Genomic DNA, 24,991 nt, shown 5'->3' with positions numbered 1-24,991 from the left:
ACCCCCTGCTTCTCACGGAAAAAATATTATTCTAAGTGACCATTTTAAGGTGGTCTCATCTCACAAAAAATGTACCATTCCATGTAACATTTTAATTTACAATATTTTGCCCCTTTTCTGTATTCAAATTTACCTCCACATGGAGTAAGAAATCATCTCTTAAAATTGATTTCCTTAGCATATCCAAAGACCACTTACTCTCATTCTTTGACAGTATACTGCTTTTTTTGGCCTAAATTATACAAAGGACCAATTTTCTCCACTGCCTTTGTTGGTCTGAATAGGAGAGAGGAGGCAGGATGGGTTTGGCAGGGGAAAATTCTGGGTTTAGTTTTTCAATTCATTGGTAAAATACTTAACCTAGTGGACGACCTAAGATGTTAAAAAGATCATTTGCCTACATGTAAGGACTAGACCAGCACTGTACAATAGTAGTAAATTGTGAGCCACATACGTAATTCAAAATTTTTAAGTAGACACTCTAAGAAGGTAAAAAATAACAATAAAAATTAATTTTAATCCAGTTAGGATATCCGGGCTAAACCAGAAAAGCAGAACCAGTGGGAAGTCATGCCAATATATTTATATAGTAAGATATTTACTACAAGGAACTTGCTTATGTGATTGTGGGGACTGGCCAAGGAAAGGAAATCACAGGAAAACTGAGCTCATGGGCAAGGGCCAAAGCTGAAGTCCACAGAGAATTTCTTCCCTTTCCTTGGGAATTCACAGGCCTGTTTTCATGGCCTATCAGTGGAATCTGACAACCCCATCCAGACAATCCAGAATCATTTTCTTATTTAACATCAATGGGTTAGGCGGGGTGTCCAACATGCAGCCCCCGGGGGCATGCGGCTCAGGATGGCTATGAATGCGGCCAACACAAAATTGTAGATTTACTTAAAATATTATGAAATTTTTTTTGGTGATTATCTATTGCAATGTATTTAATGTGTGGCCCAAGACAACTCTTCTTCTTCCAGTATGGCCCAGAGATGCCAAAAGTTTGGACACCCGTGGTAGGGATTTTGATTACTACTGCAAAACACCTTCACAGCAACTCCTAGATTCATTTGAATGACTTGGGGTAGCAATTTAGCCAAGTTGACAGATAAGTAAAACCATCACCCCAATATATCCAAATTAGTATCACTACAATATGTAACTAGTATAAAATCATTAATGAGATATTTGACATTTTTCTTTATACGAAGACTTCATAATTCAGTGTGTACTTTCGCTTCCATCACATCTCAGTTCGGACTAGCCATGTATCACGTGCTCTGTATGCACAGGTGCTAGTGGCTCCGCTTTGGAGAGTGTAAGTCTACCAGTGACAAACAGTACGTAGCCCCATTGTCTCGCATTCCTGGAGCAGTTCTAACATACGAGTTCTGTGTGGGAGTGCCTGCATGTGTCATCAGGTTTGTTGCGAGCCTTTCTGCCTATAGTCTGTAAGTGCAACTTTATTATACCTTTGCAAACAGAATACATTCGTTAAAACGCTGATCAAAAGTTTCCACACATGAAGCTCTGTATGATAGATTACAGTGCAACACTGTTTTTGTTATGTAATTACAGAAACATTATAGAACCCCAAAGCATAGGAGAAGCAAAAGAACTATCTAATTTTGAGCTACCTGAACACATTCTTGGGGATCATATTGCCCTACAGGGGCACTTGGCAATGTCCAAAGACATTTTCCATAGTCATGGATGGAGATGAGACTATGGGCATCTAATAGGTAGAGCCAGGGATGCTGCTAAAAACTGGCACATAATGCATGCCGTAGACCCAGTGCACACCAAATAATGATTCACACAACCCATGAAGTCAGTGATGTTCCGATTAGAAGCCCTGCTTGGAAGTATGATTTGGAGAAGCATAAGGAAGAGATAAAAATATACTGTGAGATCCAGGAAGATGGAAGCTTCCTATTCCCTGTGGGGTTTCCTATGTCCTTGCCCCTTGGTGAATTTTTTTTCAGAGATGTGATTGAGTATCTGAACTCTCTTGTATCTCCACTGCCACACTCAAAGTCAGAAATGGGATAAAGGTGGAGCAGGGCTCTGCATGTAGTATGGTGATGCACTAATGGGGAAAATGAGGTAGAAATCTTCACAGTGGTGATTACCTCCTTACCAGGTGTGTGAAAGTCATTGTCTTTTCTGAAGATACTCAGGGTTTCCTTATGGTTAGTCTTGACTGTAAACTTGTAGAAAAATTACAAAAATACAAAATCAAATTTATAAATGGAGAATTTTAAATGTATACAGTAATCAGCACCAAGTCAGATAATCAGTGGAATAAAGTTGTAATAAATAAATAAATGAGTAAACCTCATTAGCATTTTTCTAAGAAAAACCATGGTATTTAAGATTAAGTAACTTCTCAGAGGAAGTAAGCATATTTGTAAACTCTAATCTCAAATTTGCTTCTATCCAAATTAACTGCAAATTCAAAATTAATGTCATTTTCCAAACCTTGTTATGTATGTGTAATGAAGCAAGCAGCAAATTAAATATATCTCTTAAAACCTGATATTTAGAAAAATGTAACAACTAACTTATTTTGTGAAATGGGTCATATCTGCCTGCAACAAGTATTGGTTAAATGCAATGCCAAATTCTGATTTTAAATACAAGGTCTGTCCAGAAAAGGTCCAGCCATTGTTAGTATAAGGAGAAGAGTTTGCATCACGCATAACAACATTGACATTACCTGGCAGCCAAAGAGAGTGGACTGGAATGCGTATGTGTGAAAAGGACAACTTTTATGAAGTATTCAGTGGGGACAGTAGTCACAGTTGCGTGAGCATGTGTACTGTGTGGCTGTTGCATTCAAAATGACTGAGCAAGTGGAGCAATGAATTTGCATCACATTTTGTGTTAAGCTTGAACATTCCTCTGTGGAAACTATTCAGGTGATTCAGAAGGCCACAGCTATGGGTAACTGGTGATTGGCAGGTTCATGTCAATGCGCCCGCTCATGTATCTTGTCTTGTGCAGAGTTTTTTTGTGAAACATCACATCACCCAGGTGACTCAGCCCTGCTATAGCACAGATTTGGTGACCTGCAACTTCTGGCTTTTCCCAAAACTAAAGTCACCTTTGAAATAAAAGAAATTTCAGACTGTCAGTGAGATTCAAAAAATACAGTAGGCAGCTAATGGTGATTGGGAGAACTGTGCGAGGTCCCCAGGTGCCCACTTTGAAAGGGACTGAGACATCATTGTCCCATGTACAATGGTTCTTGTATCTTGTGTCTTCTTCAGTAACTGTCTCTATTTTTCATATTACATGGCTGGATACTTTCTGGAATGACCTCGTATAGCTCAGAGTCACTCACTACTTCTGAGATATACTTCTTATGAGGTAGTTACAGTTCATTTCTCAAAATTTTAATTTAATATGTAAAAACCATATCATCCTAAATCTGAGTGACATTCTTACTAAGAATTCTTAATTTGTATTGAAAATAACTGATATAAAACATAATTATAATTTATGTGATCAATTTTCACACTGAAAGCAGTAAAACATATTTCCATTGATGTAAGTTTTTAAGCTTTTTCAAATAACTCTAATTTGAGGTAACCAATTTTTTTGTTATTTCAATGAATGAGTAATTTATATAGCAATATGTTAACAAATCTTTTCCTTTTAAACACCCATAAGCTTGTTAGATATAATTTAAACTTCATGGTAAAGTTATAAAATTTGAGTCATAGTTACAGTTTATATTTTGTACATTTTCAAAAGGACTTTTTAAATTATATAAATTCTACTTTCCCATAGAAATGCGCAAAGAAAAACGTGAAAAAGAGGAGAAGCCTGAAAGGAAAATACAAACGAAAGGTAAATGTTTAATTTTGTGTTTATTCTTACTTTTATTTAGGATATATATGTGTTCATGTATACATATACATGCATTCATATGAAAAAGTTTTCATATTTAATATTGTTTTGTTTTAACTTTTGATACTGTTTAAAGAAATACATTTACTTCTCATTTAACTTCAGGTATAAATATATAAATGATTTTTCATGATTGGAATCAAAGTAACTTCAAAATCTTTAAGTTATTTGCAACTGATTTTTACTAATGTAGTACCACAAACATATTTTTGACTTAATAGCAAATATTTTTTTAAAATAAGATAAATAATAAATCAGAGTTCAATTTATCTTAACCTTGAATTTTTTATGCCATGCGTCACCTTCAAAACCTTTGGTGTGGAAATGCAGTAACTATATTACATCGCTGCATTCTGCCGAGGCCCTGCAACTTCCTTACATCGCCTCCAGTGTGGATGGGAGGGGACGGCATGATGATCAATGTCCTGTTCAGGTGAACTGAGTCCAGTAACGGCAGTGTTTCATGACCAGCGTTGTCTTGCTCATCTTGCAAGCATCTTATTTGGGGGGACTGGGGGTTGGCCTGTAGAGTCATAAAACTCTAAATAAACTTATAGAAAGGAAAAAAAAAACATTCAAAACATATTTCTAAATATGCTCAGGTTTCTCCAATGGTCCATTTCACGTGATTTTGTGTGAAACTGACCATTGGGGGGGCTGGTTATACAGGCCCTGGCAAAAATAAAAATCCCATAATTACTATTATTGTGTGATACACACAGAAAGTGAAAGAATTTTCCTGGGATAAAAATTGAATGTTGTTTAATATTTATTATGTCAAAACTAGCTAATGCAAAATTACTTTCAGGAAATATCAAAAGTTGCAAAATAGAAAAGTTTCAAATAATAGAAGTAATAATTAACCTAAAATTATACCACAAAGATCCACTATGTGAATCTACATTTCAAATGTCATTTGAAAAAATACTTAATGTACTTTCTATTGTGAAGACTTGAAATCATCCTGCAGACATTGTATCTTTAATCCTAATGTTTGAATTCATTTCAGATTGGTCAGTCAATTTGTATACAATCAGGGACATTGAAGCTTACTCAACTGAAACCTATTTGTATTTGTACTTAGGAAACTAATGTCTTCTTCCTTTTCCCTTTCCTTTTTTGGTTCTTAATTCCTTTGGTCAGGGAAATTGGACACAGCTCTTAGGTACAGATTGACTAGCCATGACTGAACTGGCTATGTGTTTCTGTCCGCCGAAGGTTAAACAGACACGACTGGTTCCCCATGAACGGGGTCTCTGCTGCTGTATTTTGCAGAATATACTGTTAATTTAATAGCAGTGCTGCTGGAGCGGATGTGGGGATGCAGATGGCACCATTTCCATTTTGGGCCTGGCTCTATTAGAATTCTGCTGTTAAAGACTTTGAGCAGTGGGCTGTAGAGCAGGTTTATTAAACTAGTGAGTCTTGCATAATTAAAACCATGAATTTGGCTGAGGTTTAAAATAACTTTCTCAAAAGGTTGGCTAGAGATTAGTACCTGAATATACATCCTGGAACATCAGCTGTTCAACACTGAAATGGGCTTAAGGGATAGTTTCTTTTTTCCACAATTTTTCTGTGTGAATATGAACAAAAGATTTCATTTTGGTGCTTAGTTTCCTCATCCAGGTAGAATAATGTCTGCCTTTATTTTCAAGCTGTTCAGTGAAAAATATGAGGTTTTATAACCATTCACATATGTAGATAAATATGTTTATATATGCCACATTCCATATCAGTTATGATCAGATGTGACTGATAATTAGAAATTTAAATTGTTAACAAAGCATTTTGAACCCTTAAAAGATGAGACACAGTATATCCAAGTAAATAGTAGTCTGCAATGGTTATAAAAATACAGCAAATATCTGAGTTTAAAAAGATCCATTATGCTGATGCTGGTGCATTTTAGGGAGAAATAAAAATTTTGGTGATGACAGAAGCTAGATCACATCCTATTGTCTCTATTATTTTTCTTCCTCTTTAAAAGGATTTATATTGTATTCTAAAAGGTTTTAAGAATATGAAGTTATTGGGAAAGCCGTGAAAGTCTACACCTACATGCTCTACTCATCTACTATAATAGAGAAAGCAAAAGAATTCAAATCCCAGGGAACACACATTTTCAAAATAATTTCATATAAATATGTTAACTAATTCATGTTTAAAGTGTCAAAGAATTGTTGTTTTAATTCTGATTCTTATTCATATAAAATTAGGGGAAATTATGTACTCTTTATAGTCATCCACATTTCCTAAGTGATTTTAATTCATGAGGACAAGGTAATTTTTATTCCTATTTTGTCCATCTATTTATTTTGTTTGATATTTTACATTAGGGAAAAAGGGGAACAATTTCAGGAAGCTAAAGAGTAAACCCTTTGATTCATAACCTGGCAATGAGTACTTATTTTGGCTTTAAGGTGTAAGCTCTGACATATTAGTCGATGTTTATCTTTGAATTAACCTTGTTTTTTCCCCCACATAAAATAGGCAGTAACGTATTTTGTGATCAGAATAGTGTATGTATTTTTGACCCCGTGTTGATAGAGAAATACAGTGAAAAAATATATTTGCTTAGGAGAAATTTACAACCATAATTTAACTTTTCCTGGATTACCAAGGTGCCATTCACAGAACTCTTCTAATACCTATGGCCCCTGGCATTTACTCCTATTATTCTGTGTTTCTTTATCTATGAACAAAGACATTCAGACTCAATGGTCTTTCAGGTTCTCGCCAGCCCTGAATGTATGCTAATATTAAATTAAAATTATTCTAACATCTAGCAAAGTATCCAACACATGAAACACACTCAGTAAATGTTGAAATAATGAATGAATTAATAAATTATCCATTTTCCCTATTTGGTTAATCTGTACTTTTTTCCTATAACTATTTTCCTTTGAGATTTCTATTTTTATTTTCAAATATATATATACTTATTCAGCTTTAATTGCACCAATCTAATGTCAAATTTATTTGGATAGCAGTAATTGATGTATTTGATAGTGAGCTCCATATTAAAACAAAAACAATCTGCAAGATGTAATTAGGAAACACCCACAATAAAGTTTATAATATAATAATACAGGTTAAAGTAATACAGATTAATTTGGACAATTATGAAAATAAAAAAGAAAGAAAAGTAACTGCAACCTAATTACACGGAAATAAATGATAACATTATTTTCCTCCAGTTTTTCCTCCATTTAGTTGTTTTTTTTTTTAATTGCATATTGCTTTGTTTCTTTGCAATTGCAAATTTTCTGGTTATTTTCAAGAAACATTTAAGCTTCTATATAACTACTAAGCATTTCGATTTGCTCATAGAACAGAGCAAACTTAAAAAGATTGGAACCTGGTGGTAAACATATAACTGGATGAGAGGACTTTGTCCATGATGTCTCCTAGACAAAAGGAGGGCCCTTTAGGCATTCAGAACAGTATGTTTCTGCTACATTCATCTGGATTTGCAAGTGTGTTCAGGTGCAGAACTGACTGCAGGCCATATATATGTATGGTCTGTCTGGAGAAAGTCCAGCCATTGTTTATATGATGAGAACGGTTTGCATGACATGGGCATAACCTGGCAGCCAAGAATAGTGGACTCGATTGTGCCTGCATGAACAATGAAAACTTCACTGCACTAATCAGTGGAGGCAGTAGACACTGCTGAGTGAGCATGTGTACTGTGTGGCCATCACATTAAAAACTGACTAAGTAGAGCAACAATCTGCATCATATTTTGCATTAGACTTTAATATTCCTTCTTGGGAACTATCTGGATGATTCAGAAGGCTTTTGGGGACAGCCCAATGAGTGCAGCCCAAATAAAAGTGTGGCACAAATGCTTAAAAGATGGTTGAGCATCTGTTGAAAGTGCTCCACATTCTGGAAGGAGGCCTGAAACAAGCAGAACACCTGAGAATGTTGAATGCCTACAGGCTGCAATCAACAAAGATCAATGACTGACAGTATGAGAATTAGAAGCTGATCTGTGGATTCCAAAAACTACTGCATCCAAGATTTTGGCACATGATTTTGGCATGAAATGTGTTGTGGCAAAATTCGTTCAGCAGCTTCTGCTACCAGAGCAGAAGGAACACCATGCTGCAGTTGCTAATGACTTGATTCAAACCATTACCAATGAACCAGATTTCCTCAAGAATATCACAACCACAGATGAATCATGGGTCTATGGCTGCAATCTGGAAATGAAGGTCCAGTCGTCCCAATGGGAGTCTACTGGTTCTCCACACCTGAAGAGGGTTCAGCCAAGTCTCAGCAAGATCAAGAGCATGTTAACTGTGTTTTTTGATGGGGAAGGTGTTGTCCACCATGAGTAGGCCCCTCCAGGTGAGACAATTAGTAAGGAGTACTATCTCAATGTTCTTTGTTTGTTAAGAGATGCAACATGATGAAAACGGCTGCAACTATGGGCAACTGGTGATTGGCAGCTTTGTCAAAACAACGTGCCCATTCATGTGGAATTTTTTGGCAAAACATTAAACCACCCAGGAGACTCGCCTCCCCTACAATCCATTTGGTGCCCTGCAACTTCTGGCTTTTCCCAAAACTAAAATCACCTTTGAAAAGGAAGAGATGGTGGACTGTTGATGAGATTCAGGAAAATATGATGGGCAGCTGATGGTGATTCCAACAGAAGATTTTGGTTTAGAACAGTGAAGACACACAGGGAGAACTGTGTGAGGTCCCAAGGTGCCTACTTTGACTGGGACTGAGGCATCATTGTCCTGTGTACAATGTTTCTTGTATCTTCTTCAGTTAATGCCTCTATGTTTAATAGTGCATGTATGGATACTTTCGGGACAGGATATTTGTGTGTGTTTATTTTTCTATTACAGTTTACATTTAATATTATTCTGTATTAGTTTCTGATGTACAGCACAGTGATTAGGAAATCATGTACTTTACAGCGTGGTCCCATTTTTTAAAAGGGTAATTTATAACAATAATGCTGATTGACTGGCTTAGGATCACTTCTGGGAAACCATTGCAGAGCAGGAATCGTAAGTTGGCAAAGGATTTTACTGAAGATTGAGGCTCAAAAGCCAAAAAGGACAGGACATTAAAATGCATCTAAATATCCTGGAGCCCTCTATAAAAACACTTTCAAAGCCAACAAATTAATTTAATCAGCTTGTATTGTATAAACTTTTATTTTACAAAATATATTTTCTTTCCCTCTCCGGCAGCAGCGAAAGATAAACCTGGAAAATGAGACCACAAGGCTCTCCACAAAGCTGTGCATCACCTCCACAGTGATTGTGCACTGATGAGGAAGGGATTGCGGTTCTGGCTGTGGCTGTGTGGCCCCAGGAGAAGGGGAAATTACCCATACAATTAAAGCAGATCTGAAAGTGGAACTTACATTTTGGAATTTAAAATTATGTTTTGTGATTTAAAGCATATGTATCAGATAAGTTTTATAAATGTGGGTAATTTGCCTAATCTTCACTTTAATAGTATATAACTAAATGTAATTTTATTATGAAAAAAGGTGTGTATATGCCATTGTAGGATAGATGACAGACAGCATGCTTAAAGAACCCAGTCAACACACACTGGCCCATAGAATGAGTTTATAATTCTGACATATACCAAGAAACCTAGTTTTGGGGAAAGAATACTAGTTTAGTAATCTGATAACTATATTTCTATGCTACTCTTAGAAGCCTGTGTTCCCTCCCCTCCCCGCCGTCCCACCTAGGGACAAGTAGTAGTTCAGGCTCACTGACGCCTTTAGCTTCCAACCAGCTTTAAAGTGGTATGCTTGTATCAAATTAAAAATGATAAATTCTTCCTATAGCAGGAATGAATAATACAATCTTTACAATTTTCTGTACTGAAGAATACTTTTCCATTGAGTTCATTATTATTGTTCAAAATGTGTAGATACTTTGCCTGAACTCAGAATGGAAATTATACAAATCAATTACAAAAAAGTGAACCACACAGAGACATATGCACTAACCAAGAATACATCTGGCATTTTTGTTTAGTGGCGGCTACAGCAGAATTTTTTAAAGGGGTTAAAATTAATATGTATTTTGCTATTTTGTAAGAAATGATGAATTTAAACATGGATGTATATGAATTTTGTGAAGCTGTTTGAAATTTTGACATACTTAAAATTGATAGACTGCTTCACTGCTAATACCTTCCACAACAAAAACACTAGAAAGGTGAGAAACAGTGAAATTAATTAAAAGAAAAATCAGCAAAATCTATTACAGCTAACCATGTTCCCCAAAGTCTTTTATAATACGGAGGTGTAATGGTTGCTTGCTTTTCCACCTGGTTTCTTTTGATTTGAGCACTCAAGATTCACCTGTACAGTAGCTCTGAGAATTCCAGAGTTTTGGTTTATTAAACTTATTTGCTAACCATCCACTGAAGAACACAGTAGTCTATACAAAATAGTACTTTAAAATTTTTGACACCAAAACTTTTGATTTTTGAACTAAGAGCAAAGAGATCAGCAAAGAGCTCTAACAATCTGGCCCTGAATTCCTTCTGCTTAGCTCCTAGGAACGCTTTGCTGGATAAGAACCTCAAGGTCAGGAGCACTGTGAGCTCTGATACACTTCAGAAAAGGACACAGAGCCTGACTGGCAGGTTGCCAGAGCCAAGCGCTGTGAAAGCACAAAGCACAGCTTGCAGAGTGCTGGAGAGGGACCATATGGGGAGGTTTGAGAGACACACTTCAGAGTTGAGTTGAGCTGAATGTTCTGGTCAGGGAAAGGTCAGAGTCTGGGCAAGTGCAGGAACAGCAGGGCCATGCCAACTCAGATGCCAAACATCAGGGCCATTCCAACTGGTGGATTCCATTTGTTTTTAATTATCAGCCTACCAAAGGGACTTTTGTTTCTTGTAAATAAGGATGACAAACAAATTAAGCTCCAGCAGGTGCAACAAGCTTATTTTATCCCGAGCTAAAACTGTCCGAGCTAAGAAGGAAGCTGCCAAACAGATCTTGTAACAAAAAAAGGTACTCTATTCTTCTTCCGTATTGAAAATTCAAGCCGTGGGTTATGAATAAAGAGATGCACAATAAAATGCCATTGATGTAGCAAATGATTTCTATTTTAGAATGATTGTTAGGGCGGTGACTGATGGCTGCATTGTTTTGGTGAAAGAAATTTTAAAACTTGGTATTTGAGGCCAGTCCTGCCAAAGTTTGAAGTTTCTGTCCAAGAAGATTTAGCGGCTGTCTGCCATTTTGAACAGCTCCCCTGGAGCCCATGGGTCCAGCTGCTGCATGGACCAGTATAATGGTGCCATTTCCGAGGGGGACGATGAAATGCCAGCATACAGGACTGGGTCTGTAAGTCAAAACTTGTCCTGTGAGGAACCAGATTTTTCCACAGGGTAATAGGAATCATTAATATGCTACTTTGAGTCCAAATTCAGCTCCCTTGCTTATCTGATTTGGTATGAATGCTCCCATTTATACCCCTGCACATGTCAACCAGAAAATCCTTCAGTGCTGGAGGCAGCCAGCTGTCCGTGGTGGGTGAGGTCAGCCCTTCACATCGGCAGAGGCACAGAGCAGGTGTCCTCCTGGGGATCTGGCCAATCAAGGTTCCGAAAGCACAGCTTATCTCACACCAACGTGGTTTCCCCTCGAGAACCTTTAAAACACGCTTTGTTTTTGCCAAGATTTTATTTTGGCTTTGAGCTTAATTAATAGTAAACCAAAGAAGCCAAAATAAGTTATTTGTGGCTATGTGTGAATAGTGATGTCTTCTCCTTATTTTGCCAGATATTTATATTCAATTTAGTAACTCAGAAACTCCTAAAAATCCTTGAATGTGGAAAAATAGTGTTTTATGATTTATTTTTCTTCTGTTTCTCATTGGGTTTCTATTACTTAAGGAGTTTTTAACACATAAAAAAATTTAAATGATTGAAACAAACACTGCTTGTTGTAATCTATACTTCATCATTAATGAATAGAATGGACCTAGAAAATAAAATTGACTCTTCTTGTAATGTTTTAGAATTTCAGTTATGCAAAAACACCTACTAAGAGTCCACTATGTGACAGATACCACATGATCAGCCACAGATGCAAAAATAAAATAATACACTGTAGTAGTATAGTCCTTAAGGAGATTTCCCTTACTGGGTATCAGATATATGACCAATTGCAGTATTATTATGTAATAGTTAAAATACAGTTATTCCCATGGTATAATTGCTGTATGACATAAGCAAAGATCAAAGAACATTTCATAGAGGAGAAGGAATTTGAGCCAGGATAGAAAGGGTGTGTGGAAGAGAGGAAACATGGGTGTGGGAATTCCAGGTGAAAGGCCAGCAGGTACAGATGCTTGACATCAGTAGGGTCCATGGTTTGCTTGTGGGACTCTAAGAGCTTTGTTATAAGTAGAACGTAAAGTTCAATGGGAAATTCCTGGTGAATAAGATTGAGTTGATTAGCGAATGTGTGATCAACTAGAGCAGTAAAATATTTGTGTATTTGATACAACACCTACTATGTGACAGATTCCATGGTAAGCAACGAAGGAGATACTCTTTTAACTGGGCAATGATATACCAGATTTTGATGTTATTAGTGTTACTCTGAGAGAGAAAAATCTAAATCTAAAAGTCAAGAGACTGGTCAGGATATTATTGTAATAATATGGGTAATAATAATATGCCTAATAAGTACATCCTACTTCAACTTTTGAAATTGTCTCTTTTCTCTTCCTCCTTCCCACTCCTTTACCAGGTTAATTTCTTCTCATCTTTCATATCTGTAAATGTCACTTCTACCAAAGGGCCTCTCCATACACATGGACTCGATTAGGTCTCATTGTGCACATTGATAGCCACTGGGAGTATTTTCTACATAGTAATTATACTAAATGCAATTAACTATCTTTGTGATTATTTGTGTAGCATCCGCCATCCATTAGGTTGGTGACATTTTGATGACAGGAATGGAGTTTGTCTTGTCTAGCAGGGTCTTTAGCACTAGGCAGGCGCTCTTTCTATATTTCTGTGTAAATAAATGATAGGCAGAAAATGTAATATTGGACAAAAGAAGATGGTGAAGAGAAGTATGAAACAGGTATGAGAGAGTTTGATAAAGGAAAAGAAATGGAAAATAAAAGAGAAATCCTAGATCAGTCACCTGTTTCTAGCTTAGAAAATCGGAGGTACCATTAATAAGACTTATGACTAAATTGTGGGGTAAGATTACGACTTAGATTGGAGCCCAACTATATCAATTAATTGGATCACAGTTCATATTAAATTAAATTCTGTTTTCTTTAAGGAATTGGGTGTCATCCTACTCTCATTTCACTGTATTTCCCAAAACTTTTATTGTGAATTGTTTCTTTAGATGATTAACACATACTATTTAGGTTGATTATACTTTGCTTCAGTTTCAGAAGATTATCTCCTATGTAATTTTGTTCTCTTATTTTTGGCATTTCTCCAGTGTTGAGCTAGGCTCCTTTTCCATTTAATTAAGTTGAAGTTAAAGATTTGAGAAAGCTGAAGGATATTCTTATCTTTGCAATCAGATTGGGTTTTGGTATAAGTTTGTGCTTGGATGTGAAATAAAAATAGAAAAATGCTATAATTATCTTAACGTTTAAACCTCTATCTATGTAAAAAATCTCTTGTCAGTTAAGGAAAGATTTTCAAAGGCAGAAAATAAGTTTTTGACATCAAAGATCATCTCATCATTTATTTTGTTTACTTAAAAATTATTGTCTGTTTCTTTCCAGTTACACACCGAGAAAAAGACAAAGGAAAAGGAAAAGAAAAAGAAAAACCTGAAAAGAAAGGTATGGATTTTATTAGTGTTGTTTTTAGACATTGGTCCCTTCTTGTTTGGCCTCTGCTTCTTTACATCTGATTTTAGATGATCATAATTTATGGTTTTAATAATATTGTTATAATTTCCTTAGAATCTGAAGAGAATAATTTCTGGGTTAAAGAAAATAAAATACTTAAGACACTTGAACTCTGTTAGTAATTTACTATCTAGAAAAGTTGTATCAATTTTTCCTCTGGCAGTTTTGAGACTGTCTTAGCCAATAATGAGGATGTCATTTGAGAAAATATTTGCCAAATTGATACATAAGAAAGCATACTTCATTATTTAACATGCATCCTTTGATTACCTATTAAATTAGATGTTTCAAAAAACTTTTTCATTTTTGTTTATTTGTTTAGAGTACACAGTACAGATTCATAAAGATGCATTATTTATTACATAAAGATACACTGTGAAAAGCTTCCGGCCTTGTTCCCACCTTTTAGGTTCCCATTCCATCCTTCCTACACACAGACACAGTAAACCACTTTTATACATTTTATGTGTATCTTTCAGAGCTTTGCTATAAATTTATAAGACAATACGGTATGTTGTGTATTCCTTTTTTTACACAAAATCTAGCATGTCTTCTATCCTGGTTTTTAAAATTTATCAGTATGTTCTAGAGAACTTCCAATATCAGTACATAGATACTTTTCTCATTCTCTTAAAAACACTGCACTTAAATAGACAGTTTTTCACTTTATTTTTTAACTGCTTATTATCTGAAGATTTAAGGAGTTACGCATGAGTTTTAGCAATTTATATTTCTTGTATAACTATTAACACTCATTACCTATTTCTCCTGATGATATGTGTGCATGTCATTTGGGAATATATCTCTGGCCTGTTACTTTTTCACATATTTTTGTCAGTTTTGTAGTTAATGTAGAGGCTTCTGCCTGTGTGAGTAGACAGGTGCGACTGTGTATGTGCTGATAGTCTTGGATTTTTATGTGGCTAGACACGTTAATATTTTCTTTAGGGTTTTTTCTGCTTTTAAAACTTTATCCAAAGATTAAATCAATAGCTACTAATATTTTCATTATGTTTTAAAAATTAGTTTTGTATTTCACATTTCACTTTCATTCATCAATAATCCATTTCAATGTATGACGTGAAGTAAAATTCTCATTTACTTTCTTGCTTTGGTTTTAGAGTAGATTGCTTTGTATATTTGGGCTAGATTTCAGTTGATTTATGTATCCACAATATGTATAACCTGCTAAATTATCTTGTTTTGTGGAACATTCCATTTAGCTAGAATGTTTTATGACATTTATGAATCAGATCAGTTGAAACATGCTTCAATCTTTATACTCACAGTTGAAAATTTGAATTAAATGGTTATTTTATTCATGTTCCCTTACTAATAATATTCATGTATTTCAATAGAGTCATCTTTTAATCTTTTCTTTTCTAGAAATAGTTGCCCATTTCCTATCTGCTATTGAGTTATGCAATTACTAGAGTCAGATTCTGTGTACTCTGACCAAATGAAGTACTATATTTCTTAGGATGTTTTTCAACCTACACAGTGGCTACATTTTTTTTGTTAAAAAAATATTTGTTACCCTTTAATTATAAATGTTGCAAGAAAGTTGTCTAAATTGAAAATCAGAAACAAGATGCTCCATAGTAAATGCCTTTTTATGTACTGACACTAACTAAAGGAGTTTGTTTTTACGATGTTAATTATTATGTTGTAGCCCGGTCACCTTTTGTCAATTGTGTCCTACTTAGCCTGGCATGATGCTCCTTCAGCCATTGTCTGATCCTTACCCATGACTCCAAACGGTATTGGAGATTTCTGTGGTGCAAACAGAGAGGTGGAGAAGCTGAAAGCCCGGAGGGAAAGACAAGTGCTGTCGCGGTAGCTCTGCCGCTGCCAGGGTCACTTAGTCTTCGGGTGGACGTTGTGCTGTAAGCTTTCTGTGAGATTTGCATCATCTCTGCAAGATTCAGGGAAAACCATTCATAGACGATTATTTTTTACTGTAGCATATGCACTATCCCATTTGATTTAATTAAATTTATAGAGGTGACTTAGTTAACAAGATTATATAAGTTTCACATATACAGTACTATAATACATCATCCATATATTGCATTGTGTGCTTACCACCCAAAGTTTAGTTTCCTTCCATCATCATATATTTATTTATCCCCTTCACCTTCTTGTACCTCCAAACCCCCTTCCCTTCTGGTAGACACATACTGTTGTCTGCATCAATTAGGATTTTTTTTTTGCTTTTTTGTTTGTTTGTCTGTTGTTTTCTTTCTCTTTTCTAGCCCACAAATGAGTGAAATTATATGGTTCTTGTTCTTTTCCATCTAACTTATTTTACTTAACATTCTATTCTCAAGATCTATCCATGTTGTCACAGATGGCAGTATTTCATCTTCTCTATGGCTGAACGATATTCCATCGTGTGTGTGTGTGTATATACACACACACACATCCCACATCTTCTTTATACAAACATCTATCAAAGGACACTTGTGGTTGGCCACCATAAGTAATGATACAATTAACATAGGGATACATATATCTTTAGGAAGAAATGTTTTCAAATTTTTTGAGGAGATACCTAGAAGAGGGATTGCTGGGTCATGTGGTAACCCTATTCTTAATTTTTTGAGGAGCCTCCATACTGTTTTCAATAGTGGCTGTACCAATTTACATTCCCCCCAGCAGCCCGAGGGTTCCTCTTCTCCATACCCTCTCCCAAACTTGATATTTCTTGTTTTGTTGGTAGCCATTCTAACAGCTGTGAGGTGGTATCTCATTGTGGTTTTGATTTGCATTTCCCTCAAAGCTGGTGAAGTTGAGTATTTTTTCATATCTGTTGACCATTTATGTGACTTCTGGGGAAAAGTGTCTGTCAGGTCCTCTGCCCATTTTTAAATCAGATTGTTTTGCTGTTGTTGTTGAGTTCTTTTCATTCTTTATATTTGGGGGGCATTAGCCCTTTATTGAAGGTATTGTTTGAGAGTATAGACTATACTTCAAAAGAACAGTTTTTAAACACATATTTAAGCATATTTTTACAGTACAAGTGAAGCTGATGGGCATTACTGTTACATATTGTTGGGGGAATGGAAAGAATTGGGGCTCAATTTTTAAGTAATAACTTGGCTCTTTCCTTACCCCACCTATTTAATTAAATCCATATTACCATTTAATTTTCTATGATTTATTTAATTCTCATTATTTTCTTCAATAAATAGTATGTAAATGTTCAGGATGTATGGTGACTTGGGAAAGTGACAAACCACACGGTTTAATGTATTTGCATTGTAAGAAAAAGCTGCACATTCTGTTGTACTTCTCAGGACTTGTTCCCTTAAATTGTTGAAAGACACCAAATTTTACCAGTCTGTGCAAGTAAAATTTAAGTTAACAAAATAAATTCTTCTTGATTTATTACGTAGACAATGAGATGTATAATATTCAGGTATCATGTTTAACACTCTTTAATTAAGAAGAAACAATCACTCTTTATGATTACTTTATTTTTTTATTGGTGGTAATTAACCAAAGTTGCTATCCCTAAGAAGTATTTGGAAACATTTTTGGTTGTCAGAGTCTCCTTGGGGGGATGGCATTTGGTGAGCGAGGACCGAGAAGCAAAGCATTTTGACAATGCATTAGACAGTCCAGCCTAGCGAGATCTATTTAGCGGCATCCTTGTCGATAAATACTGTGCTTAATCAAAGCTCTAGTCCTGATTTAAATATTTCTTTTTATTAATCCCAAAGAGAGTACTTCTTCCTGATAAAATGATGTATGTTTCAACAAATTCTTATAAAATTGCTCTCTCTCTCTCAGTTTGTCTATCTTGAAAACTTTATCTGTTTGGAGTAATAACTTTAAAAAGGAGGGGGAGACTAGTGTTCAAAATGCTTTCTAAGTCCTAATGTCAACTCTTTAAAATTGGGCTCTATTCAGTTATTACTTTGGTAACTCTTTATCCCTGAATTAGGCTGATAAATGTCATAAATCTGTGAAATAGTTCATGATTTCGGTAGCTGTGAAATGAGTTAAAGAGAAAGGTTGGTCTATAAATCTATTAAATCTAATATGAACTTTTCTGTTTAAGCAACTCACAAGGAAAAAATTGAGAAAAAGGAAAAACCAGAAACAAAGACAGTGGCAAAAGGTAAATTTTCCCTTTATTATTTCTGTAACTAAATTCTTTTTCTGTCAAAGTTTACATTTTTGGGTAACAGTGGGGTGATTGTAATCATTCAGGGTTTCCTTACATAAAAACTAATTTGGTCTTACATTTTAAATTTAATATTGAAAGATTAATAGAACTGAATACTTAAGAAAACAGAGCACCTCAACAGATGAGGGGAGAATAAAGAGCCATTCCATAGGTGGCACGCAGATGTTTCGCCCTCGTGACTCTCATTCCCCGGTGGCACGCCAGCGGCTGTGTCATGGCACAGTACATGCACACAGGCGTTTGCAGAAATAGTTAAGACTGATCTAAAATACAGAGATTTTCCTGTCTCGTGAACATTTAAAAGCATAACGAAGGGGCAAAAAAGAAAGATTTGAAGTGGGTGAAGAACTTCCCGCTTTGCTGGCTTGAAAATTGAAGAGGGCACATGGAAAGTATGAGAAGAATTCTGCCAACATATTCTGCCTCAGAGCCTCTGGAAAGAAATGCACCTCTGTTGAAAACTTGATTTTTAGCCTTGTGGAACCTAAAAACAGAGAACACAGTTGAGCCACATTGTGCCAAGACTTTTGAGCCATGGAAACCAATAGATATTAAATGAAAGTTGTTTTAAGAAGATGTTTTTGATAATTTGTTACTATAGCAATAGGAAATTGAGACATCTGTTTTATAACTTTTGATTAGTTTTATACCTTGAGCTTGATTTTAAAAGATAAGAATTCATGATTTAATTTTTTAAGAATAAAAGGTAATACATACATCTTGAATGGTATTTTCATTAGTCAAGACCCCTAAGTTTCTTAATGATAAACCAAAAAAAAATCAAGTAGAATATCAATGTAGTGTTAAGTATTTTGGAGGATTGCATGTGTTGGCTTTTACTATTCTAAATTTGTCTATGAATTGTTTGTTGTTAGAAAAATATAAATTCTAACTGATAGCTCAATATTTATTAAATTTTGATTTCCTCTTTATATTTTAAAATATAAGTTTTATGTAATCAGTACAGAGATCTTAATCCAGCATTTTTAAGGGACAAATCATTTAGATTAAAATTCAAATCTATTTTCAAAATTCAATGTATTTATCTATATAGTATCAAATAATTAGATATTTGAGGCAAATATATGTTTTACTTCATTTTTCAATGAGATAACCAAGTATCATTTCATTGAGGTTAAGATGGTTGAATTGCAAATTGACACTTTTTTCCTAGAAAGTAGCATTTAGTCTCAAGTTGATGTTTATAACTAAATACAAGTTATTTTAGTCTATTTAGTTCTCATTTTTGACCAATTTGAATGAAAATAAATTCATATAAATTTATAAATTTATAAATATGTACATAAGAAACTGACCTCCAGGGAAAGGTCAATTTGGCCTGATCTATAACTAGTACGTAATAGAACTAAGACAAAATCCAAGTGACCTACACATAAATCAAGCATTCTCTCCAAAGATTACAAAACAAATGATTCAATTATTTCTTTAATAAATATTTATTTAACACTATATTAGTTATGTGTTGCTGTGAGGAAAAAGTAGCACTATTTTTAGGCTAAAGTCAATACACATATATTATCTCACAGTTTCTGTGGCCCAAGAATCTGTGCATGGATAGCTTAGTCCTCTACTTCTCAGTGTCTCTCAGGACCGCACTCAGTGTGCTAGACTGGGCAGTAGTCCCAACCACAGTCTCAGCTGGGGAGCAACATTTCCAGGTCCATTTTCATAATTAGTGACCGGATTCAGTTTTTCAAGGCCTGTTGAATAGGGGCTCAGTTCCTTCTGGCTGGGGACTGGACGGTCCTCAGTTTCTTGTCACATGAGTCTCACTAATATGAGAGCTGGTTTTATCCAACCTAGCAAGAGAGAAACTGATAGTAGGAGGAGGAAGGTAACAATCTTACGTAGACTAATCATGGAAGTCGAATCTAACATAGTATCAGTTAGTAGCAAACTTCTAGGCCAGCCCATTTTCAGGGGTAAGGGGTTATATAAAGGTATGAATACAAGGAGGTGAGGATCACTGGGGCCATGTTGAGTCAGTCTGGCCTGCCACAGATCACAAAGACTTTATTAACACAGTTATATTCTTATGGAGTCATAGATGTAAACAAACTATGCATGTATATATATATATATGTGTGTATGTATATATATATATGTGTGTGTGTGTGTGTATGTGTGTGTGTATATATATGTGTGTATTGACATCTCCCTGAAAAGTTTCTGAGGAACAGTGTTTTGGGATATGTTGGTTCATTTGTACATGAAAAACCAATGTTTTCATGTACAAATTAGGAAAGAGTCCAACATTATTTCCTCCTTCTCTTCTTCTCCTGCTCCTCCTCCTTCTACTTGGTTCTCTAACATGGCACTTCATAAACTATAATAATGTCAGATAATAGTATTTAGGTCAAGCGTTTATCTCAAGGTACTATTTTTCTATATTTTTTCTTTTCTCTTTCTTTTAAAATTGTTTTTAACAACCAGTAAAAGGTGAAATGTTGTGCTGGTAAATGAACAAAAATAATTCAACTTTTCTTACACCTACACAGAAGAGAAGAAAACTAAGACTAAGGAGAAAACAGAAGAAAAGACTAAAAGGGAACTGAAAGGTGGGAAACAGGAGAAAGTGAAGCAAACAGCTGCAAAAGTAAAAGAAGTACAGAAAACACCACCCAAAGCCAAAGAAAAGGATGAGAAAGAGACCGCAGCTGTGTCCAAGCATGAACAGAAAGGTAAACATTCAGACGAGGCTGCTGGAGGTTCTAAGAGAACACTGGGCAAGAAGCAGATGCAGTGAAATCGTAATCTGAAAAAGACTGAGATCAGACATCGAATGGGAGAAAAATAACTTGTATAAGTAAATACACCTGAAAAGAAGTACAATAAATTGGGAATTGAAATTTATTCATAGAACTACCCAAATGTGTCCCCATATTTAAAGATGCACTTTTAAGTACTTATAAAAGAGGATTTGAGTTAATATCTGAAGTTATTTAAAGATTGGTGATGAATGTTGAATTCTTGAAATATGGGATTTTTATTAAGATGTGGAACAAAAATTGTCAGTGTATACTCTTTGGAGAAAAGTAGTTCAGGAAAAATAATCATTCTCATGAGAGTTGTAAGGGGGGATATATTTATCTATATATAGAATAAATATTATGAAAAGTACCCATACATTCCTGTTGCTTCTGCAAGAGCACATAATTTAGAATATACATCAAATTATTAAATTCAGTTAATTTAATAGGCAGGAAGGTATAAGGAAAAGAACCCTCAACTTTCTTTGCCAGCTTCTATGGCTACATACATGTATGACTTTAAAAAGTTTTTTTTCTGACGTATTGTGCTGGTCCTGAACAAGACTGATGTTGGACTTACATCCTTATCGACAGAAATAGAGCATTTAAATGGAGAGGAAATGTAAACCCAAAAGTGTTTTATGGAAAGGTGCTATGTAAACATAAAAGGGTGGAGTTTTAAGAGGGCAGCTGAGGACCTTATTGTCTCAGTTCTGTTCCTTACTGAATCTTTCCTTCCCTAAGTCCATTCCTGGCAGCAGCTGCTACGCAGTCCTGAGACTCCCAACAGAGAATGGGGAGTCTACTCTGAAGGGACTCTTTCTACCCAGGTTTCTTAGGGGTATTGCAAAGTAATATTTTTCTTTACTCTGGTAGTTTTGAATAATTTTACTTAAGGACTAAAATTAAGAAATGGTTTCTAGGATATTTTAATTAACATATTTCACAACTTACTGAGTAAGCTATTTGAACAGTAAAATTTAAAATAATTTTTCCCATTATAAGGTGTAAGATACAAGATTTGCAATCCAAACATTTTTTTTAAGATTCCAAATAAAAGTCAGCTATATGGTATTTGTTTTTGCAATCCATTCTTGCATTTATTTTTGGGTGACTTTATCCTTGAATTCATAAACAATATTCATAAACATTTATTTATATATTGAATAAGAAGAAAAGCATTCTAAAATGGAATAGAAGGAAGGAACAAAGAAAGTTAAAGCCTAAAAAATAATTTTTTAGTTATTCACAGAATTTTTAACTTATGCAATTTTATTTATTTCAATATAATTTTTAAAGATAGAAATGGAGTCAAATTTTGGGTCCGCAAACCATTTTTCAATTTTATATGTAATATTATTTTTAAAAAATTAAAAATAGTAATGAATGCCTATCTTAAAGCTATATGTTACTTATGAAATGATTTGAGTAGAAAAAATACATAGTAAATAAAAGAAAATATTTTGGATGATTTTACCATGATAATAAACAGAAAAATTAATCTTCTGATTCATTGATATGTTATTTAAAATGATTATCAACATCCTAAAATATTTTGCATTTTAGATTGTCTTTTAAAAAAGAAAATAATCACATGAAACCAGATGAAAAATACCAAGTATCTAGCTAGGAACTAACTAGAAATATGAATACACTTTTTGATGTTTATTTTTAGCACTTTTGGGCTTGGGGAGGCATATATTACCGATGGAGACACATACTAGAACATTTTCAAATAATACTTACTTTTCTGGTCACATATATTTTATTTTATTTCTATCAGTAATAAGGATTATTAAATATAACATTATATTAGCATTTTCACTTTCAATCTAGTGTTTTTTTTCCACATGAAGAGCTATTTATCTATTAAAAAGACATTCAAATTTTACTTAAGGTTAGAAACAAAAGCACAGATGTGATTTTATCAGCTAAACAAATGCATTTGCTAAAGTAAAGCTTCTTATTGAGAACTACTACCATCAATTAAATAAATATATCATTAGGTAACTAATCAAAAATTTAACATCTAATATCTGTTCAGGCACATTAAGCAAAGATGTAAGAGCATTTATTTATAAAATCTAATCACATGATTTTAACCAAACATAAAGACAGTGTTTTTTAAACAATCTATTTGTGATGTGGCTTTGATTTTGAAACTCTTGTCCTGATGATTTAGTAAAATTGTTGAGTTAGTTCTCTTTTGGGCAAGGGAATATTTATTTCTTTAGGTTAAATTAAGCCTAATGAGTTTGAGGAATTCTTTTCGTATAGGTTCCTAAATAGTTCTTTTTGAATAAACAGGGCCTATAGGTCTTTTACTTACTGGAAAGAAATTTTTACATGGAGAACACACACTTATTGGCAATTATTTAATTATACAGGGGTGGGCAAAAGTAGATTTACAGTTATAATACAAACAAGTAATACAGTAATTAATAAATAATAATACAAGAATAAACTCTGTGTTTCATGTACTCACAGCTGTAAACCTGCCCCTGTATAAAGTACATGCAAATATATTCATATGTGATTATCCTTAGTATTATATCTATAAACAACATAGTTCTATTTAAAGCGATGGGAATAAGATTCGTAAGTATGTACATGCCTACCAGGAACATATACACACTATATATCATGTCATTTAGTTTTTATAAGGCAATCTTAATCTGTTTAAAGTAGGCTGAGAAGGGTTGATCGAGCTGAGCAATGATCGAGCATTGCTCCCTGATTTTCTGATGGTCTGTGGCAAATCTATGCAGAAGGAAATATCAGACTTCCCCACTGCTATGCTCATTCTTTTCATCTCTGTCCTTCCTTCTTTCCTTCTTCCCTTCCTTCCTTCCTTCCTTCCAAACAACTCTCTAAATATTTGTGTCAGGAAGAAAAATATAGCTAATGTGAATCCCTATAGAGCACTGACCACATGGGCTCAGTCCTCATTAGAATTTTTTAAAAATTTCCTTCCTGCTGGCATTCTGCACCCAAAATGCATTTTTCTCAACTGCCACTCCACAGGGAACACTGACAAGGCAGCAGCTGAATGACATCCATCATTGCTCCCTGAGAGTCAGGAAGGAGACAAATGGACAGTGTGTGTTATCCTTAGAAGGATATTCATTTGAGAAAAAAAATACTAAGAAGTGGTGATCAAATATGAAATTACCTTTTGTGAATTATTATTGCCTAACTTTGAAGGTAGAATGAAAGAGCAGTTCAGATTTTCTCAAAGAAAAAAATTTCTATTTCAATATTTGAATTATGTGTAAAAAACATTTTTATAAAATAAATCTTTCAAAGTTGGAGAAGCATGATTTTAGTCTATCCTGAGACAGGTGAAGCAGATACACTGGGGACTACCCAAAATATAATTGCCTATAATTCTTATATATTGTTAAGTTCAACACCACGGATAGGTGGAAATAGGCATCTTAATTGAAAATATTTAAAAATTCTAATTTAAAATATTTTAAAAATATTTTTCTCATCTTCCTATTAATATGTTGGCAGTAGAATGCAGAATCATAGCATCATTTAAACATAACAGAAACCACCTAAGTGTTGTAACTCAAATAATATTCTAGATTAAAAAATAAACATTCTTATAATTCATACGGGATTTTCTTTTTCAAATTGGAAACTCATAGGACTATTGGTGCGTTAATTAAATAAATGGTATTTGGATCCATAAAATGTTTGGTATAATTAATATAAGTACTTTATTTTGTTAGTAATTTAACATATAAGCTATTTTCATTACACTGTCAACATTCAGCAAAATGAAAAACACTGAAGCATAAAGATTTTAGCTATTTCAATATACTATTCCACATGTTATAAACACCCTCTCACAACTTGGGACAGAGAACAATATTTCATCAATGAGGGTTGTCCAATCCCTTCACGTTCTAAGTAGTCCCTGCATTCTAAACTTCTGCCACACACACACACACACACACACATTCTCCACTGCTGTTGCTGACTGCTACAGTGCCACTAGGAATCATTGTGAAAAAAATTCAGGGATTTTTAGGCCAGTGATTCTGGAAGCGTGGTCTAATTGGATTCTCCTGAGAAGTTTGTTAAAAGTGTATATTCCTTGGGTCCAGACCCCTGGAATTATAAAGTTTTTTTCAGTGATGGGGCTTGGAAACTTACATTTGAGCAAATTCTCCATCTTTTTAGTATTTATATTGCCT

General features: G+C 34.5%; 1 protein-coding gene across 1 annotated transcript in view; it reads left to right on the top strand.

Moving 5' to 3' along the window:
* Nucleotides 1-24,991, top strand: part of TRDN (triadin) — a 306,741-nt gene that overhangs the window by 72,778 nt on the left and 208,972 nt on the right. Inside the window, exons 5-8 of the mRNA XM_053914068.2 lie at nucleotides 3,799-3,858; nucleotides 13,692-13,751; nucleotides 17,887-17,946; nucleotides 20,535-20,717. Coding sequence (XP_053770043.1) covers nucleotides 3,799-3,858; nucleotides 13,692-13,751; nucleotides 17,887-17,946; nucleotides 20,535-20,717 — 363 coding nt within the window. The remainder of the gene's footprint in view (nucleotides 1-3,798; nucleotides 3,859-13,691; nucleotides 13,752-17,886; nucleotides 17,947-20,534; nucleotides 20,718-24,991) is intronic.

The sequence above is a fragment of the Desmodus rotundus genome, chromosome 11 (genome assembly GCF_022682495.2).
Source record: "Desmodus rotundus isolate HL8 chromosome 11, HLdesRot8A.1, whole genome shotgun sequence".
NCBI classification, from domain to species: Eukaryota; Metazoa; Chordata; class Mammalia; order Chiroptera; family Phyllostomidae; genus Desmodus; species Desmodus rotundus.
This window is presented reverse-complemented; position numbering and strand designations above follow the sequence as displayed.